The 23,866-nt window shown below is 38.7% G+C and overlaps 1 protein-coding gene across 2 annotated transcripts in view; it reads right to left on the bottom strand.

Moving 5' to 3' along the window:
* Positions 1 to 9,212: 9,212 nt before the first annotated feature.
* The window catches only part of CLIC4 (chloride intracellular channel 4), a 98,145-nt gene continuing 83,491 nt past the window's right edge, over positions 9,213 to 23,866 (bottom strand). For both annotated transcript variants that reach the window (XM_005544411.3, XM_005544412.4), the window contains 3 exons: positions 23,555 to 23,661; positions 13,492 to 13,673; positions 9,213 to 12,774 (listed from right to left, as the gene is read on the bottom strand). In XM_005544411.3, coding sequence (XP_005544468.1) covers positions 12,610 to 12,774; positions 13,492 to 13,673; positions 23,555 to 23,661 — 454 coding nt within the window. In that variant the 3' untranslated portion in view covers positions 9,213 to 12,609. The remainder of the gene's footprint in view (positions 12,775 to 13,491; positions 13,674 to 23,554; positions 23,662 to 23,866) is intronic.

Here is a 23,866-nt window from a genome sequence, read left to right on the forward strand (position 1 = left end):
TGTCGGCGACATGCTGGGCAAACAAGCTGCAAGTATCAATTTGCTGCAAAGAAAGAAGGAAATGTGCGGGCCTGGAGGATCCTTCCTGGTGCTGATAGAATAGAATCAAAGCAGAAACACCACGCTCTAATCCCCACACAGGCCAGGCGTGGTGGCTCCTCCCTGTAATTCCAGCACTTTGGGAGGAGAATCACTTGAGCCCAGGAGTTCAAGATCAGCCTAGTCAACATAGCAAGACCCAGTCTCTATTAAAAAACAAAAAAAAAAATCCCCAAACAGCTGCAGACTCAAGAAATATGGGAGAATTCTTCAGTTTCATTGAGCAGTGAACTCTGGATTTCCCATAATAGCTATTCAGAAGAAGTCCCATGTAGTTCTCGCGAGAAATAAAACATTCCAATATTCACATATCATTGTGAAGATGTAGAATCCGTGTTTAGCAGCCCCTCCCATATGTCATCATCTTGCTCGAAAATCTTCAGTGGCTCCCCTGACTTGTGACCGCACAGCACAGTCTTGCTTTTTGTTTGTTTGTTTTTTTTGAGATGGAGTCTCGCTCTGTTGCCCAGGCTGGAGTGCAGTGGTGCCATCTTGGCTCACTGCAACCTCTGCCTCCTGCTTTCAAGCAATTCTCCTGCCTCAGCCTCCCGAGTAGCTGGGACTACAGGCGTGCGCCACCATGCTTGGCTAATTTTTGCATATTTAGTAGAGATGAGGTTTCAGTGTTTTGGCCAGGATGGTCTCGAACTCCTGACCTCATGATCTGCCTGCTTTGGCCTCCCACAGTGCTGAGATTACAGGTGTGAGCCACCGCGCCCAGCCAGCACAGTCTTAAAAGGTGTCTCTGACTGGGCTCGAAAGCGCAGGTTCAACTCACCATGCACCCGAGACAGTGTCTCCATCAGCTTCCAGGCCAAGCCCCTATTGTACCCTTCACCTGGGAACTCCCTTCACCAACTGGTCTTTCGGGTGAAGGGCTTTCTAAGCCTCAAAGCCGTGGAAGAAACCACAAGGGAAATGTTTGACAGATCTGTGTCACATAAAAATAAAAAATTTCAGTATGATTAAAAAATACAAGCAAAATTAAAACACAAACAATCGGGAAAAAGCTTGGAGAAATGCCACAAACAGATGGTTAGAATCCTTAATTTATAAAGAGCTTACATAAATGGATTTAAAAAGACAAAAATGTCCATGAATAAAAGGGTAAAGGCCATAAACAATAAAATGCAAATACAAATGGCCAATAAATGTTAGCAGGGGGCAGTGTCGGGGAGAATGTTTAATCTCTCTAGGGGCCAAAACAATGCAAAATAGCAATGAAATAACATTAAGTCAGCAAAGATACTGCTCTCTGTTAGCTGAAGTGTAAGAAGATGGCATTTGCACAGGCACTGGGGGTGTGTAAACTAATGAAGAATTTCTGCAAGCCACTTGATGAGATTCATCAAAAGCCTGAACATGTTCCTACCTTTCAACCATTTTTTTTTTTTAAACATTTCCTTAGAAACTCTGGCAAATACTTTGGTGATATTTATCATTCTCCTTTAAAATGTTCATATTTCTTTTGGTTCATATTTCCAATTATTTCCTCTGAAACTTAGTAGTTGAAGTACAGTCAAAGCGGTATGTACAGAGATGTCCACTGCAACATAAATGTGTGGTGATTGAAAGCCGGAAACAACCTCGACGTCCTACAGTCAGGAATGAGTGAGATGATTAACGATGGTTCCTTGTGATTGAAAACATCAGGCAAATAGCCTTAAAATAATCAAGAGAGACCGGGTGTGGTGGCTTACACCTGTAATCCCAGCATTTTGGGAGGCCAAGGTGGGCAGATCATTTGAGCTCAGGGGTTTGAGGCCAGCCTGGGCAACACAGAGAAACCTTGTTTCTACAAAAAAATACAAACATTATCTGGGCATGGTGGTGCATGCTTGTAGTCCCACCTACTCGGGAGGGTGAAGGGGAAGGATTGATGGAGCCCAGGAGGTTGAGGCTGCAGTGAGCCAAGATTTCACTACTGCACTCCAGCCTGGGCAATAGAGCAAGACCCTGTCTCAAAAAAAAAAAAAAAAAAAAAATCAAGAGTTCCAGATGATGTGGGAAAATGCTTATGGTACAACAGATTTGTAATAGAAATTAAGCTCTAAAATCCTTAAAGGCAAAAAAAAATCCTCACCAAATGCGCTGGAAAACACACTATAAATAGTCATCTCTGGGTGGTAAATTTGGGGGAAATTTGTGTATATGTTTCTTTACTCTTTTCTGTACTTTCCAAAACTTGTACAATGAGCAGAATTGCCTTGATAATCACTTAAAAAATTCAAAACCTGTACAAAAAAAAAAATCCTCCCTGATATCCTTTTGGTTTTCCTACTGAAAAGTTCCCTTTATGAATCTTCATAAAGTAGGTTCAATAAATTTTTGTGAATGGATGAATAAATAGCACTTTTAGTCTCTTGAGAATCGTTTCTCACCTTCTGCTTTTATGGCCCAGTTATTTGTGTTCATGTCTTTTCTCCCTTGTGATCCTGGAAGCCTCTTAAAGGCAGAAATCACGTGTCTTCATTAATTCACATCCAGCCAGGGCCTTGCACCCGGGAGGCATTCAACAGTATTATTTTTTAATGAATAGAGAATGCCATATATTTAAGTGCGTGTGTTTTAACATTAGATAAATATATTTTTAAACATGAGATCAAGATTCTGGTTGCCAAGGATTATTTAAGCCCATTCCTTAGGAAGTCAGGGAACTCCCTGAAAGCCAACAAGAGGGGATAATAGGAAGTCAGGGAACTCCCTGAAAGCCAACAAGAGGGGATAAAGATGTCATTCTAGTAGCAACTCTGTCCCAGCCTAGTTGCCATCATATGTTTACGCTAAACACACAGTCTGATCCAAGGAGTCCCCATTCTGCAACCAACAGAGCCTTGGGTGAGTCACTCATCCTTAGCTCTTTCTTCAGTGAGACGAGAGTCCTGGAATATTTCCAGCTTGATGTCATCATGGTTTCTAAAAAGCATCTGATAATGCAAGCTGGCTTAGAATTTCAAGTTGAAAGGTAACTTTAGAACACTGCAGATTGAACAAACAACAAATCTCTATTGATAATCAAATCAATACTGTGCACCAGTGATCTGGGCTTCACTTTATGTACATTTTTTACATTTATTTACATTTTCTGACCAAAAATAAATAAATACTAAGAGGCAAACTCATGACGCTGGCATAAACCATAGAATTCTTGGAGGATTGGTAAAGATTAGCAGCAAGACCACAGTAAATTATTTAAGAGATGAGATTAAATCTTTTTTCTTTTTCTTTGGAGACAGAGTCTCACTCTGTGGTCCAGGCTGCAGCACAGTGAACCTAGCTCACTCTAGCCTTGACCTCTTGAGCTCAAGCGATCCTCCCACTTTAGCCTCCCAAGCAGCTGAGACTACAGGCGTGAGCCTCCGTGCCCGGGCTTTAAATCATTTTTTAAAAGCATGTCTATGAAGGAAGGGAATGGAGAAGGCCCAGGGCTTTTCTCCTCTTGCCCCTTCCTGGATTGGGAAACCTCCAGTCACGTGAGAGAGAGTCTGCTGGCTTACAGTGACCTCTGCAGACTGCAGGGAGTTGCCTGAACATCTCTGAGACAAGGATGGGGAGAGGCCCCTTTTGCCCTCCCTGACCCCTCAAAGTCCCCCCTGCCAAGCAGGACCCTTTTACCCAGAAATGTGGTGCCAATGCACTTGGTGCATGGTATTGGAACCATTTGTTTCTGCTTGCATTGCCCTCATTAGGCTCCTAAACTTCCTGCTGGAAAAGGCCACTTGGGGTGACACGTGCCTGTAGTGCCAGCTACTCAGGAGGCTGAGGCAGGAGGATTGTTTGACACTGTTTCTAAAAAAATTAAAAAGAGAGAGAGAAGGAGGAGGAGGAGGAGGTGGAGAGGAGGAGGAGGCAGAGAAGAGGAGGCTGAGAAGAGGAGGAGGAGGAGGAGGAGGAAGAGTACACTTGGGGAGCTGAGGAGATCTGGGCAGTTCTACACCTGGGCTAAGAAATCAGCTTCCCTGAAGGTCACAGTGAGCCAAGATTGCACCACTGCAGTCCAGTCTGCGCAATGGGAGTGAAAGTCTGAAAAGAAAATAAAAAATAAAAGAGAAAAGAAAGAAAGAGAGAGAGAGAGAGAGAGAGAGGAGGGAGGGAGGGGAGAAGAGGAGAGAGGGAGACAGGGAGAGAGGGAGAGAGGGAGACAGGAAGAGAGGGAAAGGGAGAGGGAGAGAGAGGGAGAGGGAGAGGAGGAAATCAGCCTCCCCGAGTCTCCACTACACCCTGCACAGGGCAGGTGACAGCAACCAACCCAGTGCGATGTTAAGCTCTGGAGCCAGATGACCTCTATCAGTTCCCGGTGTGACCTTGAGCAAATTATTTAACCTCTCTAGATTTAAGTTTCTTTATATAAAACAATAGGGACAAGAATAGTCCCTCCTCTAATAGACTGTTGAGAATATGAAAAGACTTGAAACATTTTAAAAACTTTAGCACAATAACTGGTACATCGAGTTTAATGAGAATTTTTATCTGACTGAGGAAATTAGAGAAAGGAAGCACAGGAAGAAACTGAGGTTTACCTATTTCTTATTTTATAAGAAATTGGATCAGAAATGTGTCACTGGCTTCCCCAAAGGATGTCCCGAGGCCGTCCCTCCCCATGGATGGGTGCCGCTTCTGGCAGAGAAGTGAGGCCCTTCCGAGTCAGCAGAGCGGGGACCGCCCCACCTGGAACCGTGGCCCCTTTTCCTAGTGCCCAGGCGGCCCCCTCCCGCAGTCGGCGCTCCGGCCTGTGCCGGGTGTCCAGGAGGGCTCGCTCGGGCTCCCGCGCGCGCTCTCAGAAGCGGAGAACCGGCGCCGGGCGCGGCGACGGGGGCGCTCTCGAGTCCCCAGGCAGTGATCGGGGCCCCCGGGAGAAGGACGCGGCTCGGGGCCAACCGCAGCTGAGCCCTCGCCCTGCCGCGACCCAACCGCCGCCCAGCCTTGTGGTTCCACGGGCGAGGCGCTTCCTCTAGCTGCCGGTGGCGGGCCGAGAACCAGGGGCATGCAGAAGTGCCAGCGCCGAGGCCCACGCACGACCTGACCTCGCGTGGACTTTGGCTGGCTCCGTCACACCCATACCGCTGGCACCTCCCACCCCACCCCACCGAGGGTGCGAGCGGGTCCCTGCCCTGCCCCGCCGGGGGAGGCGCGGAGGTGTCGGTACGCGGAGGTGTTGGTTCGCAGCGGCGCCGGGGAGCGTCCGTTCGACACCGGAAGGAGGGAAGGAGGCCGGAGGCGCCTTCGCAGCGCGCAGCAGCCCTGACAGATCTGATAAAGAGGAAGGAAGCCGACAACGCTGCAGATCGGGTCTGGCAGCTCCCCAAACTGACGAGGTCCTGCAGCTGTCCCAGCCCTGCTTGCAGAAGTGGCGCCGAAAGGAGGGGAACCGCGGCCCCTGCTGGCCACTTCGGCAGGAAGGCCAGCTTTAGGGACAAGGCCAGCTGATGCCTCTTGCAGCAGGAGGTGGGGGATGCAGGGCTCCTCTGGGCCAGGGACCTCTACCTCCTGCTTAGTGCGAGAGACCTGCCCCACAGGACAACCCAAATGTACTCTTGGCCGGGCGCGGTAGCTCACGACTGCAATCCCAACACTTTCGGAGGGTGAGACAGGAGGATTGCTTCAGGCCAGGGGCTTGACACCAGCCTGGGGAACAGAGCCAGAATCCCGTCTTTTTTTTTCTTTTCTTTTCTTTTCTTTTTAAAGAATCTGTATATTCCAGCTGGACCTCTGCTTACCTGGCAACCAATTACCTTAGTTGTCAGGGGCCAGGGAGCCAAGTCCACTCTTTTGAGGAAAGCAGACACACTTTTAAAGACTGCTGAGCACTATCTGCGTATTGCTATATTGCCTAACTTTGACTGTCATTTACTAGCTGTGGGATTTTGAGCAAGTTTCTTATTTAGAGATATGATCTTGCTTTGTTGCCCAGGCTGGAGTGCAATGGCACGATCGTAGTCCACTGCAACCTCGAACTCCTGGGCTCAAGCGATCCTCCTGCCCCAGCCTCCCATGTAGCTCGGACTAGAGGCTCTCACCACCATACTCCGTTTTTTTTTGTTTTTGTAGAGACAAGGTCCTGCTATGTTTCCCAGGCTCTTGAGCAAGTTTCTTAACCTCCACATACCTCAGCTCATCCATGAAATGGGAATAATAGTCTCTATCTCATAGGATTGTTGAAGAGACTAATACATGTAAGGTGTTTAGAATAGTTCCTGGTATATAATAAGTACGTGTGTTCAATTTAAAAATTTAGATTTTCACGCAGGATGTGGTGGCTCACGCCTGTAATCCCAGCACTGTGGGAGGCCAAGGCAGGTGGATCACTTGAGGTCAGGAGTCAGAGACCAACCTGGCCAACAGGTTACAATTTTTGTATTTGTAAAAATACAAAAATTAGACGGGCATGGTGGCAGGCGCCTGTAATCCCAGCTACTAGGGAGGCTGAGGCCGGAAAATCACTTGGACCTGGGAGGCGGAGGCTGCAGTGAGCCAAGATCATGCCATTGCACCCCAGCCTGGGCAGCAGAGTGAGACTCTGTCCAAAAAAAAGAAAAAAAAAAAATCAGCGTGGGTTGTAGGCTACTGTAAGTAGTTCCTTATTCTAGGGATTTTCTTGGTATCTTTCAACTATTGAGTTCTAGTTTAATTCCACTGTGGTCAGAAAATGTATTTTGTATTTCATTCCTTTGAAATTTGTTGAGGCTTGTTTTATGGGTCGGCATATGGTCTATTTCACTAAAAGTTCCACATATACCTGAAAAGAATGTACATTCTGCAGTTGTTGGATATAGGGTTCCATATGCATCCATTAGGTCAAGTGGTTGCGTTATTCTCTGTTCTGCTATTCCTATGTGTGTACATGTGTATGTGCACACGCACGTGTTTTCCTCCTTGTTCTATCAGTTACTGAGAATTATGTTAAGATTCTCCAATTATGAGGAGGAATTTGTCCTCATAATTGGAGACTATTTCTCTTTTAGCTTAGTCAATTTTTATTTTATTTAAAGGTGTTATTAGACACAGAAATTTAGGACTGTTAAATTTTCATAGTAAATAAATTGTTCATGATCATCAATGTCCTCTATTGTAAAACATCCTTCTTCATTTCCAGTAACACTTCTTGCCTCAAAACCTACTTTGTATGATAGTCACATCTTTTCATTAACTGTGTCAATGAATTAACTATTCCATTCTTTAATTTCACCCTTCTGAGCCCATATATTTATCTCTTGTAAATAGCATATATTGGGGTTTTTTAATCCAGTTTGACACTTAACATTGTTCAGTCCATTTACATTTCATAAATTTACTAAGTGTTGGATTTACAGTTAACCTTTTGCTATTTTTCCAATTTGTCCTATCTTTTGTTCATTTGGTCCTCTTGTCCTTTCTTTTGGATTAAGTGAATTTTTTAAAACTTCCATTTTCTCCTTGAGTCTTGGATTTTTATTCTTGTAGTTCTTGTAGTAGTTAGCCTAGAAATTCTGATATTTATCCATGATTTATCATTTTCTTAAATTGGTACTTTTACCACTTCCCAAATAATGTAAGAATCTTACAAGTCCTTAACTCCACTTACCTTCCTTCCATCACTATTATTTATTTTTTGTAATTTTAGTAGAGTCACGGTTTCATCATGCTGGCCAGGTTGCTCTCAAACTCCTGACCTCAGGTGATTCTGTCTGCCTTGGCCTCCCAAAGTGCTGGGATTTGAGCCACTGCACCTGGCCTATTTTGGTGTTTTAATAGTTTTTTATGGTTGTTGCAGCAGTAGTATTGTGTTGCTGTGACCTATATCTTACCCATCAATTACTCTAAGTTTTTAATAAGTCTTGGCATCTTGTCAGACAAGTTCTCTTTCCCCATCTTCAAATATATGTTGGCTATTTGGGGGCATGACTCTTCCATATGAATTTTTGAATCAGTTTATCTAGTTTCCAAAAACACCTGTTAGGATCTTCTTGGAAAATATATTTATAAATAGTCAGAATTTAAATTTTCATGCTTTTGAGCTCTCCATCCATGAATATGGTATGCCTATCCACTGAACAAATTTCTATTAGGCCTTTCAATAATGTCTTGTACTTTTCTTCATAAAGAATTGCACTTAAAAAGATACAGGGTCTTGCTCTGTCACCCAGGCTGGAGTACAGTGGCACAATCATAGTTCACTGCAGCCTCAAACTTCTAGGCTCAAGAGATCCTCCTTCCCTAGCCTCCCAAGTAGCTAGGACTACAGACTCATGCTACCACTTTTTTTTTTTTTTTTTTTTTTTTTTTTTTTTTTTTTTCTGTAGAGACAAGGTCTTGCTGTGTTGCCCAGACTGGTCTTGAACTCCTGGCCTCATGTAATCCTCCCACCTTGGCCTCCCTAAGTGCCAGGATTACAGGTATGAGCCACCATGCTTGGCTAGGAATTGCACAGTTTGATTTGATCCTCAATCACTTAGGATCTTTATTCTTTTTTTAAAGCACTTTATTTATTAGAATAGGTAATATATTTACCAATTTCTAAAAACTTAAAAGTATACCTTGATAATTTCCCACCTATTTACCTCAGGCACCCAATTCTCTTCCAGAAAAAAAAAAAAAAACAATGTTACCAATTTCTCTATTGGCTTTCAAGGTGGTTACTATTTGTATATAGTAGTTATATTAAATTTTGTTCCTCAATCTTGCAACTAGAAATCCAGCTGAATTATTTTTAGTAGTTGTAAATTATTTTGGATTTTATACACACACACACACACCATCACCATCATCATTACCTGACAAGGGCAGTCATTTTGTTGCTTCTTTTCCATTCCTTATTCCTTTCACTGATGTTACTGCATTGGCTAGGATATCTCTAAATAAACTAGCTGTGAAAGTAGCTGGATAGTAGCTGTGATAGAGGGCAACCTTGTCTTATTCTTGACTTTAACGATATAGCTTCTATTTCATTTGCTATAGGTTCTCAATAAAAGTCTTTATCAGGTTAAAAAAAAGTTACCTATTTTGCTAAGAATGAGTAACATGAATATTTTAATCAAGTTATTTTCTGTACCTATTGAAATGATCTTATGGTTTTTTTCCTTTAACGTATTAAATGTGCTGAATCACCCATAGAAAAAAAAGTAGTCTCAAAACACTTTTACCCCAAGTTGTTGTTTATTTTCATGAGGGGGGAAAAAAGAATCCTTTATGATAGTGAAAATATACTTTATTTTTAATACCATAGCTGCCAGCAATATACTGGTGTTGATGTTCCAAAGAGAAAAGAAAATACATGCATCCTATAATAAGCTTTCATTTGCCTGTTCCAGAAATTCTAAAGAAAATACTCCAATTCTGTTCAACATGATGGCTTGAGGAGCTGAAATTTTTCCATGATAAAAATATACTTTGTGTGGCCCAAACCTTGACTATTTATAAAGGATGGAGTTTTTAAAAGCCCACATATATCAATAATGAATGCTCCCCTCTCTTTGAATTAAATGCTTAATTCAAATTAATGCAAGAAATTGATGAATCATTAAATGATGAACTTTGTATCAAAATGTTCATGAAAAAATACATTTCGATTTCCTCTCCATTTTTACTTTGTAGTTATTTTCTAAATGGGTTTAAGTACACAGAAATCAATGCTATCTACATGCAACTCCGGAGAGATTCAAAACACAACAGAAATAAAGCTAACGTGCCTAAATCCTAGAGTTGATCCACTTAGTGTAAGAATAAATGTCAGAAATCTCTTAATTGTATACAGATTGCTCAAGGATTTAAAGATAAATTGTGAAAGCCAAAATTACCAAGAAATAAAATCTTATTTGAATTTTATCATAAAAGTTAACAGTCCTAGTAAAAGACAACAGAACTGTACAGAATATCTGCATCTACATCAAAAAAAAAGGGAAGTTTTATCAGCTAGAATAGAGAGCTTTCCAACTGTTGAATACAAAAATTTCTCAGAATCTCTTGGAAAACAGATCCATTCAGACTCCAATCTCCTCACTGAAGTAAAACACAAAAGGTGTTTAAATGAAGGGGAATGGATTCACTAGTTGTAAAAATAAAATCAGATTTTTCCATTATGTCAATTCATATACTGCATGACCTGTCTACTATGAAAACTTTTATGTCCCAAATTTCTCAAGATTTTAAACTATGCTCTTTCCACAAACATACAATGGGGTTAAAGCATGTTGCTGGATCGTCCTTTTTACTAGCTAGCTTTTGTCCATTTACCAATTTCCATTTCATTTGACTAACTTCCCTGATAAAGTGGTATCTGTCTTTCTACAGAGAAAAATAATTCTGTCTTCATCAAAATCACAATAGACATGCCTTCCTCGAATTTAGAGGGATGGCCAAGTATAATCACTGGGTTAATAAAAACAGGAGAATATCCAAAATGAAAAATATTTGAGTTTCAAAATGAATTTTCATCACCATATTTTGAAGAATGGAGCTCTCTGTTAGCCCTCCACCGTGCACCACTTGGTCCACTGTTCACTGGAAAGAACAAATCTTACTGCTCTTGAATCTTTTTTATACTTTAAGCTATGAGGCAAGGTTCAGTATCACCAGAATGAATGCCAAGTTGCCACTATTTAAAAAGTAGGTGAAGAGTGATAATGCCTGCCTGTGTACTGGTGCAGATGGGACACTTTCACCCACTAAAACCACTGCAAAATAATTTCTCAATAGATAACTGACTAGTGCTTCTTCCTTGAACCAGATAAATCATACAATATTTAATTACCAAAAAAAAAAAAAAAAAAAGCGGGTACTCAAAACTTTTGATAAGCAATAAAGAGTTTTAAGAAAGGTATGGTAAAGAATCTCCCTAAGCCAAATGGATAGGACATGGAGATTTTCTTATCTTTCATACTAAGCTAATTAATGATAAGTTCAAAAAATGCAGGACACTTATAAAAAGCTGCTTCCATAAAGCCAGTGCTCACTAAATGTTAGCATATCAAAGTGGGAGAAACACTGCCCTTTTAAAGCAATAAACTTAAAATTTCAAGAAACAGCCTATGAGAAATAGCATTTCCTATACAAATTAAGTATAAAAAAATTACCAAAAATGTATTATAGTCACAATCACAGTCTTTGGAGTAGTACTTAGAAAGTCTGGTTTTGTTTTTGTCTTTTAAAAAAGAGTAAATACATAGCAAAGTTTTATTTTCGGCAAGTTCATCCTCCCTTGTTAGAGCACAAATAATTCCTGGTTTAGGACTTCAATTTTAAAAAAACCCCAAAAAACAAAACAAAAACATGCAGAGTGCTAGTCCTCAACATGGCTATTGGAAAATTTAACTCCAGGAAATGCAATGAGTGAGATCAGGCAAAACTACAGTAAAGACACACTCACCATAATTATAACTTAGTCCCAAAGGAATGAACAATCCTCTATACAAGGTAAATGGGGTGAACTGAGAAAGTTGGTGACCTGTGTTTTATCTTTTTTTTTTTTATAGGACGGATAATGCATTCTTTAGGTCATCTACATTAAATGTACTTTAGAAATAAAAATTCACTTGATATTTTGACAAACCCGCCCTTCATTCCTTAGGTTAATTTCTGTGTTAATTTTTACATTACTAATCATTGTACTGCTATAGCTAAATCAACTAAAAATCAGTTTATGTAGTGTTGCTCAAAAGTTGTACAAATAGCAAGCTCTATGATTACCTAAAAACAAGCTTTTTAAAATAAAGAAAGCAATAATGTTCCAAATGAATGGCACAGGGCACAACACATATAATAAACATATTTAGACAGAGTATCAGGTGCTCATCAATTCCTCTTATAAAGATAAAATGCTTGAGGAAGGTCTTGAGAAAGCCCTCACTCCCTCTAAACTTTTAGCTTCTACATGGTGTCAGATGTTACAATTGGTATGAAGGATAAATACTTTTAGGCAAAAGTAAAAATCTATCTACAAAGCAATATAGCAAAATCTGTAGTGACTTTTGTAGAAAGCTCTCTTCTCTGGTGGTAATAGTCGTTAGTACATATCCTGGATAGACTAAATTGAAACAGTATTTCTGATACAGTAACAATCCTTTCCTATACTTTTACTAAATATTACAAAATTCCAAAAAATACATAAATATTCCTTGTACCATGCATTATGCACCAGTTTGGGGCTGCCTGATAAAGTCGTGGCTACTATTTTAACAATTAAACATTGCACCTCAAAAGTTCTGCCATCTGTACACAGTGAATGGACACAACGGTGAGGGCTCCTGAGAGATGGCAAGCTACCTCTAAAGTGAAAAGTTTGTGGTGGAGTGTCTCCAAATTAAAGAGAGGGGAACCCGGGTAGAGAAGATAGGCAGGGTAAAATGATTTTAAAATAATACTGCTTCGGAGTGTATATTTTAAGATAACTACTATACCTTGTCTATCCTTGATCCTAATCTTTAATAACTGCATGTTCGTGCAAAATACAATTTCTGCTCTGTAAGAAGGAGTAGCCTGTTAGGAAAGCATATTCTTAGGGGAAGACATGAAGACATCTCTTTTATGAACGCAATTTTACTTGGTGAGTCTTTTGGCTACGTCACTATATGCTATTTCAACCTCCTTATCACTGGGACAGGTATTGGTGAACTCATCCCTACTGTATGCATTAGTTAGGTATCTCCAGATGCCGGTCATGTCTTTTGGAATATCAAAGTTGCGATATTTTTTGGCCACCACCTGAAATACAAAGAGATCAAAAGTTAACAGACTTATTTTCCATGTCTTGCAAGCTAGACACATCTCAGATTTGGGAGCAAATAATTAATGCTCTAAATCTTTGAGAACTGCTTCTATTTGAAAAGAAGTCATTCTAACCAGTTTTAAATAATGACCAAGACTGCAAGCTACACCAGGGATTTAGAAGTGTGACAGTGACTGCAAATAACTGCCTTGGACACCCAGAAAGACAGCCAAGTATAATCACTGGAAAATACTTCACAACACACATACACTATTTTACATCTATTTTTGTTATCTTAGGTCTTTATTTACAACTAGTGCTTATTGTTATTCTATTTAACAATGTGCCCAGCCCAGTGTCTCATATAATAAATGCTCAATACTTTTTGCCTTGAATAGAGAAAGCCAGGTGTGATCACAGAACAGAATTTGACAACAGAAGTCAGTGTGGCAAACTCCAATTCAAAGTCATGCATGATATCTTTGAATTTTTATGCAGTCACAGAAAAAAAAATTCATCTTTCTTATATTCCTCAATTTTAAGACATAATTTTCCATTTAACTAACTCTAGGGTGTTTCAACTATTGCCTAAACAGCATTGAGTTAAACAACTAGTCATATAAGATCAGAAATGTTTTGAGCACAAAGGAAATGCCATGTTAGTAAATACAATACAAGGCAATGGCAATGCGACATCACCCCCTCAGACCTACCTTGACAATATGCAGTTTGGGCAGCAGGTTGCAATCAGCTAATGTCATTTCATTGCCATCCAGAAATTTACGTGTAGAAAACTTAATGTCCTCCATACTATTTTCATCAATTTCATCAGGGAGAGGAGAATTCAGATATTCATCTAGTTTCTGCAGGGTTTTCAGGAGACCCCTCTCCAGTGCTTGGGGGGGATAAAAAAGGAAAAAGTGAGAATACTGTAAGAACGAAAACCACTCAAGTCCACATGTAGAAGCATGACTCTTTGAGTCAGTAACTAGTGTTTACTCTGACACAAGGTACTGAGAACAATACAGACAAGGCCCCTGCTCTCCTAGAGCTTAATTATGTGATAGGGTGGGGGATGAAACAAGTTTGTTCAGGTAAAAGTATAAATAAGCATAATAATGTCAAACAGTGGTGTTTGTGAAAACTTGCTAACAACAGGCCGGACGCGGGGGCTCACGCCTATAATCCCAGCACTTTGGGAGGCTGAGGCAGGCGGACCATGAGATTAGGAGATCGAGACCATGGTGAAACCCTGTCTCTACTAAAAATACAAAAATGTAGCCAGGTGTAGTGGCAGGTGCCTGTAGTCCCAGCTACTCGGGAGGCTGAGGCAGGAGAATGGCGTGAACCCAGGAGGCAGAGCCTGCAGTGAGCCAAGATAGGACCACTGCACTCCAGCTTGGGTGAAAGAGCGAGAATCCATCTCAAAAAAAAAAACTTGCTAACAACTACATGTCCCACACATGAACACAAATGCTCCAACACATTTGACATTTAAACTGGAAAAATGGATGAGAAAAGGCAAGCACACTAATTCAAATCTAGAGATTAAAAAATCTTAGAGACAGATTATTGCCCTCATTTTTAATTCCTGCTCCCCCAGGAATATTTTGATTTATCAGCAAGAAATGTGTTAAGAAATACCAATTCAAACAATCCAAACAGAAAACCTGGGATTTTCAAAACTGTCTTATAATTCACAGGAAGCCAAGAATAGCATTATCTTACACAAAAAACACAAAGGTCAAAGAGTTCAATTTTCAATACTGAACTAGGAGCCTCTTTTAACCAAATAGATTAAGATGCTCTGATTGTCATGATTCAGATTATCATGATTCTGATTGTCAAGATTCAGAAGAAAGGATAATAGAAGATCTGTCTGTTATTATTCCGTATTTTTGATGGCATTCATTAACGTGGGACAGAGCACCACTGTATATCTGGAAAGTCAAGGTTAGTGGCCCTCAGCAGAAAGGGGGTACGAATGTCATTAAAAATATGGAGTAACAACAGACAGACCTTCTATTATCCTTCTTATCCTTTACTTCCAATCCACCTTCCCGCTCACTCTCAGAATAGATGAACTTACACAGATGACTGTGGTAACTGGTCACAAAAGAAAGTTAAATATCATGAGGTGGCAAACCATGTAGTTTTAAGTCTGAATTCAGTTGTGTCCTTTAAGGAAAAAGGTAAAGGCTTACATGCTGCATCTTAGATATTTTACCAGCAATGTACATATGTCCTAACCCCAAACCTCTTCTTCCAAATTGCAGCCACCCACTCAGCCTTTGGTCCCTTCATGGTAGTCCAGGTAACACATGGTAGTCTTAGTTAGGTAAGGGGCTACAGGCATAAAAAGGAATGAATAGATTTTAGGAGATAAAAACTAACAGAGTTCAGAAACCAAAGTGAATATGGAGAAAGGGGGGGAAGATGCATTCGACAAAATATAATTGAGCCCCTACTACATGCCAAGTCTTATTCTAAGTCTTGTTAAATTCACTGTTGAATAAAGCGTAATAGGTTCCTATCCTCAGAGAGTTTAGATCTTGGGGACAGAGGGTAGTATAGAGAAGCTGGTCAAGAAAGTAAAGACTCCCAGGGTGAATGCTGGTGTCAGTTACTGAACCATTTACCTTCCCAAGGAGAAACAGATTTAGGGGCTATGGAGATGAGTTCAGTTAACATGCTGAGTTTGAGGTGCCTGTAAGACATGTGAATAGAGATGTCCAATAGACAGACAAATACGGTTTCAAGTGTCACAAACTAAGCTGGAGTAATGTGTTTAGAAGTTATGAGAAAATAAATGAACACTGAAACCATGGAGTAAAGGATAAGTAGAAGGCCTAGAGAAAGCCCTAAGGAACATCATTTAAAGGATAGGTAGGAGGAAGAGCCTGTGCAGAAGACGGAGTTTCACCATGTTAGCCAGGCTAATCTCGAACTCCTGACCTGAAGTGATCCGCCTGCCCTCGTCCTCCCAAAGTGCTGGGATTACAGGCGTGAGTCACAGCAACTGGCCAGATTTTTGAATTTTTAAACAATCTTCCATTCCTGAGAAATCCAACGTGGTTGTATTACCTTTTGTTATGTTGCTAGATTTGGCATATTTTGTTTCAGACTTTTGTATCTATATTTGAGAAAGACTGGCTTGAAATTGTCCTTTCTTTTGATGTTCTTATATGATTTTGGTATCAAGGCTCCCTGCCCTCAAAAAGCAAGTTAGAAAGTATTCCCTCTTTTTTGTTCCCTGGAAAAGTATATGCAAGTATGACCTTCCTTCCTCCAATGCTTGGAAGAATTCAACAGTGAAGCCAAATTATAAGAAATTTAAACGATATAAGAATATTCACATACTTAATTCCTCCTTGTGTCAATTTTGTTACACTGTACTTTCTGTAAATTTCTCCAATGTTTTCAAAATTATAAGCATAAATTTTTTCATAATATCCTCCAAAAATCACTTTAATGGAACATCTGTAGCAATCCTCCTTTTCATTCCTAATATTGGTTTTTGCTGTCTTCTCTCACTTTTCTTGATTTTCCTTGTCAAGGACTTATCAATTTTTTTTATTTGTTAGATTTTTCAAAGAACTAGCTTTTAGCTTGCTTGTTCAATGTCATGTTTGTTTTCTACTTCCTTATATTCTGTTCTTTAGTATTTCTAATTTTTACTTCACCAATATTGAGCTCTTTTCTTTTCTAATATAGGCTTTTGGAAATATACAATTCCCTCTAAGTACGGTTTGAGCCATATCTCACAAATGTAGACATTCTGTATTTTCATCCCTTTATTCTTTTTCAATCTGTGGATTATTTAGAAATATGATAGTTAATTTTCAAACATGTAGAAACTTTCTAGCTGTAGCTTTTTTTTTTTCATTTTTGAGACAAGGTTTCACTCCTGTCACCCAGTCTGGGGTGCAATGGCATGCTCTCAGCTCATTGCAACCTCCATCTCCTGGGCTCAAGCGATCCTCCCACCTCAGCTTCCTGAGTAGCTGGGACTATAGGCACATGCCACTGCACCTGTCAAGTTTTTTTATTTTTTGTAGACAAAGGGTTTAGCTATGTTGCCGAAGTTGGTCTTGAACTCCTGAGCTCAAGTGATCCATCCACCTCAGCCTGCCAAAGTGCTGGGATTACAGCTGTGAACCACTGTGCCCAGTTCTAGCTGTACTTTTGTTATTGATATCTATCATATTTTCTTTGATTGAGAAACATTCCACATGTTTTCAATTTTTTGGAAAAATTTTTAGCTTTGTTTTATGGCCCAGCTTTACCATCAATTTTGTTCCATGTGCATTTGAAAAACAAAAGTATATTCTGAAGTACAGTGAGATATGTATATACATATATGAGATTAAATTTGTTCACTGTATTGTTCAATTTTGTCTTCTCATTGTTTTCCTTTTGCGGTTGGTTCTAACAGTTACTAAGGAGGTAAGTTAAGATCCCACTGTGACTGCGGATTAGTCTCTCTCTCTTAGTTCTGTCAGTTTGGCTTTTATTTTCAGGCTAGTTATTTGGTAACACAAATTTAGAATTATTTTATCTTCCTGGTAGATTAACCTTTTTAAATCAGTCTGGAACATGTTTCATTATCTCATAATGCTTCTTTCCTTAAAGTCTACTTGATCCAATGTCAGTGTGGCTTTGTCAGCTTTCTTTAGGTTAGGATTTACACTATTGCATTTTTAGCTTTCCTGGATCCACATTTCATTTATGTATGTGTTTCAGATAGATAGATAGAGATAGATAGATAGATAGATAGATAGATAGATAGATAGATAGAGTCTTGCACATAAGCAACATTGTTTTTAATCCAGTTGGTAAACTTTGTTTTTTCTTTGGAATATTTAAACAATGTATATTCAATGTAATTACTAAAAACTCTGGTTTAAATCTGCCATATACTTCTTATTTGTCCACCTGTTCTGTGTTCTTTTCTTCTCTCCTACCTTCCTATGGATTACATTTTTAAAAATTATTCCTCTATTTCCACCTCTGTTAGCTTACTATACATCCTTTTCTAGTTTTTGTTTCCCTGACTCATTAAAGTTTAATTATAACTGTTGCCACTTCCAGGATAATGCAAAGAACTTGGAACTCCATTAACCTCCTTTCTGTCCTATATGGTACTATTGTTATATATTTAATTCTACTTTTTACAAATTAATTAGTTTATTTATTTATTTATTTATAGACAGAGTCTCATACTCTGTCGCCCAGGCTGGAGTACAGAGGTGCAATCTCAGCTCACTGCAACCTCTGCCTCTGGGTTTCAAGTGAATCTCCCACCTCAGCTTCCTGAGTAGCTGGGATTACAGGTGTGTGCCACCACGCCTGGCTGATTTTTGTAGTTTTAAGTAGAGATGGGGTTATGCCATGTTGGTCAGGCTGGTCTTGAACTCCTGGCTTCAAGCGATTCACCTGCCTTGGCCTCCCCAAGTGCTGGGATTACAGGCGTGAGCCACTGTGCCTGACCTGGTAATATTTTTTACTTAGGTAAATATCAAACAAATTAGAATGTGTTACCTAAGTGATAAGTGACAAGGTCAAAGATCTACCCACTTTATTATTAAATGATAATGCTAGCCATAGTCATGATCAAGTTAGCTTATTTCTTAGAGGAAACATAACCAGCAGAGGGCACTGGAACCCAGTAAAATGAAGTTGAGACATTAGCAGAGCTCAGCTGAAACTACAGAAGTGACAGAGAAACAAGCCACTTAAAAGATCAAAAACACAAAACAATAAACAAACTTTTATTAATTACATTCAGGCCAGCATAATGCATATAGTTAGCTGAAATGTAGTTTATAAATTAACAAGAGAATACAATGTCAGAAACAGCTAGGTCAGTAAGAATTCCAGGAAATGATGAAACACATTTTATGGTTATATTTAAAAGGAAAAGAGAAAAAGGAGAGAGCAGAATCTCAAGGTTGTAAAACAAGGTTTAATATGCTTTTTATTAAAGGCAGTGAATGCATGGCCGGGCACGGTGGTTCACACCTGTAATCTCAGTACTTTGGGAAGCCAAGGCAGGTAGATCATCTGAGGTCAGCAGTTCAAGACCTGCCTGGCCAACATGATGAGACCTCGTATCTACTAAAAATACAAAACTTAGCCAGGCATGGTGGTGCACACCTGTAGTCCCCGCTACTCAGGAGGCTGAGGCGGGAGAATCACTTGAACCCGGGAGGTGGAGGTTGCAGTGAGCCGAGATCATGCCAGTGCACTCCAACCTGGGCGACACAGCAAGACTCTCTCTTAAACAAAACAAACAAAAAACGACGACAAAAAAAGCAGTGAATGCAGAACAAGAACATATTAGAGTACAAGGACTAGTTCTTTGACCAGATTACAATGAATAGAATCAGTCCATGGGGAGGATAATGTTGCCTGAAATCAAACATTGAATTATTGTCTCAAATGCTATTTGAGTGTTCTGACAAGTTTTTGAGCAAATGTTTAACCTTGGACCTGCCGTAAATTAATGTTTTTCCTGAATTTTATATATATATAAATAAAATATCCTAAATTTACAAGGTTTATAACACATAGTATTCCTCAGTGCAAGGCACAGTTGTTCATGCCTGTAATCTCAGCACTTTGGGAGGCCAAGCTGGGTGGATTGCTTGAGTCGAGGGGGTCAAGACCAGCCTGGGAAACGTGGCGAAACCTTGTCTCATTTAAATACATTTTTTAAAGTCTAGCATAACATTACAATGACTCTTTTTTCTATAATTTTGGACTTAGCAAAGCACTTTTGATGAAGTTGAATTGCTATACCTGACTAGAGTGTTAGTAATTTTTCATAGTTAAGAATGTCATAACAAAGATATATTAATGAAAACAAAGAATGATGAATTACTTTGATACAATTATATTTATCAACGTAAGGTATGACCAATAAAACAGATGCAAACAGAGCTATCAAAAAGTACTAAGTAGCACCATTCAATAAACACAATACAGTTTTCAAGACTAATCATCACAAAGGAGTATGTAAAGAAAAAGAAAATGCCAAAATTAACCACTAGAAGGCAGTAGCAAGCCATCACAAAGTAGCTCCCTGTCTGTAGATAATAAGTAGCACTATTATTCTCCAATACCCTTGATGTAGTAATGCTGGTATCTCTAAGAAGCTATTTCAAAAGCTCTCAAAAAATTATTAAGTGCAACAGAGCAACACAATCGGTTTAAAATTAATTATGAAAGTCAAAACACCCTTTTTTGTCTAAGAGAACACAGTAAAATTAGAAAGATTAACACACACCAGGGTCCAAAGTGTAGGGAAATGAATACTTTCATGTTTGTGGGAATATAAACTGGTATAGACTTTTAGAGAACAATTTAGCAAAATAGAGCAAAATTTAAAATGCACAAACTTCTTGAACTATTTGGAATCTAGCTCAAGGACATTCACCAGCAGCACTGTTTATTATAATGAAGAAAAAAAAAAAACTTGAGATAATCTAGATGTCTATCAACATGGAAATGGCTAAATGAAAATCCATATTATAAAATACAAAGCAGAATTTCTAAAAATAGAGGTAGATCTATATTTTGATATAGTAACTGCATAATGTATGTACACAATACATATTTACAGAAATGTTTGCAAAATTACATAGAAAAAAAGGACATTAAATTGTTGAGGTCATGTAATACGATTAAAGAGGGGCAATTAAGTTTTATTAAATTTATTTCTATACCATTTTAACTTTTTCAGCAAGCATGTATTCTCTGTTGTTACATGATTTGAATGTGCAAAATTCAAGGCAGAAAACATTAAATGTAACAAGAGCATTTCTGTTATTGAAAAACAAGATAATTTACAATGACTACAACAAAGACTAAAAATTATAAGCACTGACATGGATAAAACTATATTTTCAAGCTACCTACCACAGTCTTAATAAAGGGTAACCTTATACAAACAAGTTTTAAGGCTAAGTTACACATCAATGGAAAACAGAAAGAAGTAATGGGTATTTAAAGATAATTTAATATACAATGCAGGCTTACTGCTACAATAATGCACAACCATCCTCTGACTTACAACACTTTTCCAGAGAGAAAGGCAGGAGTTGTGGGGAGAGGAGAAGGGAGAGGATCCTGAATAAAAAGGAACTAATCAGGACCTCTAGATTCCTTGCCTCCATCTAAAAATAGGAATTTGGACATCATGAAATATGCCTCAGAGTACATTCAACAACGCTAAGTTCACTTCTCTCTTGTGAGTATTATAAATACCAACGACTAGTTACAGTTGGGACCTTGGCCAATTACATAAATTAATACCACCACAGAACTTTAAAAAAAAGTAAGAGATCTAGGGACAGGTCATGCTTAACACATCCCCACAAAAGAAATTACCCATGAACTTCTCTTTGAATGCCTAAATGGTTACATAAACTTTTACTCCCAATCAACTTGAACATGTTACCAAAATAATTATATATGTGTTATCTATCATCAGTGTCTCCCTTTATTCTTTACATTTTACTTTTTACTTCGTACTCCAACCTAACCACTAGTCCTTCTATTTCAGTTTCACTAGCCCAAAACTGTAGCATTCAGGCATCAAATCCCTGACTTAGAATTAAGTCCTAAAAGGTTTAAAATTGTCTAAACATATTGGATTTTGAAAATATTTAGTAGGTGGTAAAACTAATCAGACTTGTCTACTCTGATTTACACCATGTAAAATGACAAATCCATCTTTGTGTGAATTGTCAGCATTTGGGTGGGGGTTGGGGGAAATAAAAAGGTGAATCACTAATTTCCTAGGATTACTAAAGCCTTTTGATTGCACTAAACAGATGTGAGACCTGCAGCAAACATACATAAGGAGGGCCCATTAAGTTCCAAAGTGATTTGAAATATTATTTTCTAAAGTATCATGGCCTCAACAGGTCCCTGTGGAGAGAAGTTGCTTGGCAACTGGAACTTTTATTTTTTCCAGTAGGTAATTCAATATAAAGCCTTCTAGATTATGTACCATGTATTATATTATGTTGTTTGTTCTTACTAGTTACAGCACTCTGAGCACATGAAGAGTAGGTGGCTACTTAAGATAGTAACAAATTGATAGGGAAAAAATAGAATACAAAGTTATACTTAAATGAGTCACTTTCTAACCTTTTTATTCCCCCCCCACCCCGCCCCATCCTCATCCCTCAAAGCAGAAGCAAACACATTTTATTCCTTTCTCCTCCTCACCAAGTGTCAGAAGAAATTTAACCACCCTCCAACTCCCAAAAAGCCACACAGAAAAATACAAACATAACCGTAACTAAGATTGTTCCAAGAAGTATGCAGCAGGAGCATCTGGGTATAAAAGGGTAATTTTATGAAAAGAACAGTTAGCTTGCATGAAGGAAGGGCAGAACAGAAAAGACACTGTCTGTGGAAAGGAGGGGCTCCAACATAATCACTTACTTAATGTATAAATTGCTTAGACAGAAACATTAGTCAGGAAAAAAAAAAAAAAAAAAGCCAATTACTAAAGAAAATTGCTTCCAAACCATGGCAGCTACCGCAATACATTATTAACAGATACAAGCCAGACCTAAGCACTAACATTTTTCCCTTTTTTCCCTTCACTGTAGAAAAACATTTCATGTAGTATTATTCCAAAAATCAAGAGCAAAAAACATTGGAATTCAATACTATTATTATAAAGTGCTGCAATTTTAAAATTTAGTAATAAAAAATAGCCTGAATAGCTTGGGAATTTGCCTACTGAAATAACATAAGGAAATTAGGAAGTATTTCACTTTTTTATACGACATTTATTCTTGTTTAACTAGCACTGACATTTTCCCCTTTGGTATTCTTGTTCCTTTGCTGACATAAACTTCTCAAAAGAACCCCACTCAAGCTAGGAAACTATCTGAAACTATGATAAATATTTTTAGGAGCTAGCATTTTTGGTTATTGGGTTACTTTCAAATAAACACTAATGTGTGCTACACAGTTTTCCCCAGAAGAGAAGAACTATGCTTAACATCCCGAAGAGAAGAGAAAATGAAATTACTGAATGCTGTAGTTAAGACAAGGTTCACTGAATGGAACCTCTTGCAAAGAGACCTCCCTACACTATACATCCATTTGGTAAATAAGATAATAAAAATAGTGTCCTTTAATAAATAAAAGAAAATTGTATCTGTACTACCTAAACAATTCTCACCATGAAAACATGACTTGAAAATGAAATTCCAGCTTGAAGATGCAGATAAATTTGGAAGGATAGTATGTCTAATTACCCTCTTAGAGCAACTCCAAAAATTGCTCTTTAAGGGTAATTAGCAAAAACAACAACAACAAAACCCTCAGACTGACTTTAGGCTGCAGGCACTCAACAATAAACATTTAGTTTTAATTTAAATTAAGCTCGACCAATCTATGCTAAACCACCACAACCACACAATCCACTGTTTCTGATGCACCATTAATTCTTTGCCTAGCTCCCCTCACAGTAACTTCTCAAAATAATATGAGATCAACTTCACTCAAGAAGCATTTTATCACACACTTAACTATATACTGTGCTACTAGCTAGAAACATGGAAAACAGCAACATAGGGACTTACTCCAGTTTACCATCCAATTTCTGACCAACCCTGAAAGACAGTTTTTATTACTTACGGGAATGGCTGGACTCTAAAGTATTCATTTATAATCACTGTCATAGTAACAGCTTGTTGTTGTTTGGGGTTTTTTTTTTTTGCAGTGTTAATTCAATTTTTTGTTTTTTACCTTCATTAGCCTCTGGCCTTGAATTCTTGATATATGCAGAGAATTTGGCAAAGATGTCCATTCCAGCAGTATTTGATTCTGGGTGTTTTGGTGAAAGCTTTAAGTACCTAAACAGAAAAAGTGATACGGATTATAGATCCTTCAAATATGAATTAGCATAAGTTCTCTCAAACCACCGTGCTAGCAGTTACTAGACGTCTTTTAATAGTTATTACTATAAGAAATACCATCATTTGTTTTCTATGGTATTTTTAAAAAGTGTTTTTTCCTTAGGAGACAGAGCTCTGATGTTTTTGTTCACATATTAATATT

Source organism: Macaca fascicularis, chromosome 1 (genome assembly GCF_037993035.2).
Source record: "Macaca fascicularis isolate 582-1 chromosome 1, T2T-MFA8v1.1".
Classification (NCBI taxonomy): domain Eukaryota; kingdom Metazoa; phylum Chordata; class Mammalia; order Primates; family Cercopithecidae; genus Macaca; species Macaca fascicularis.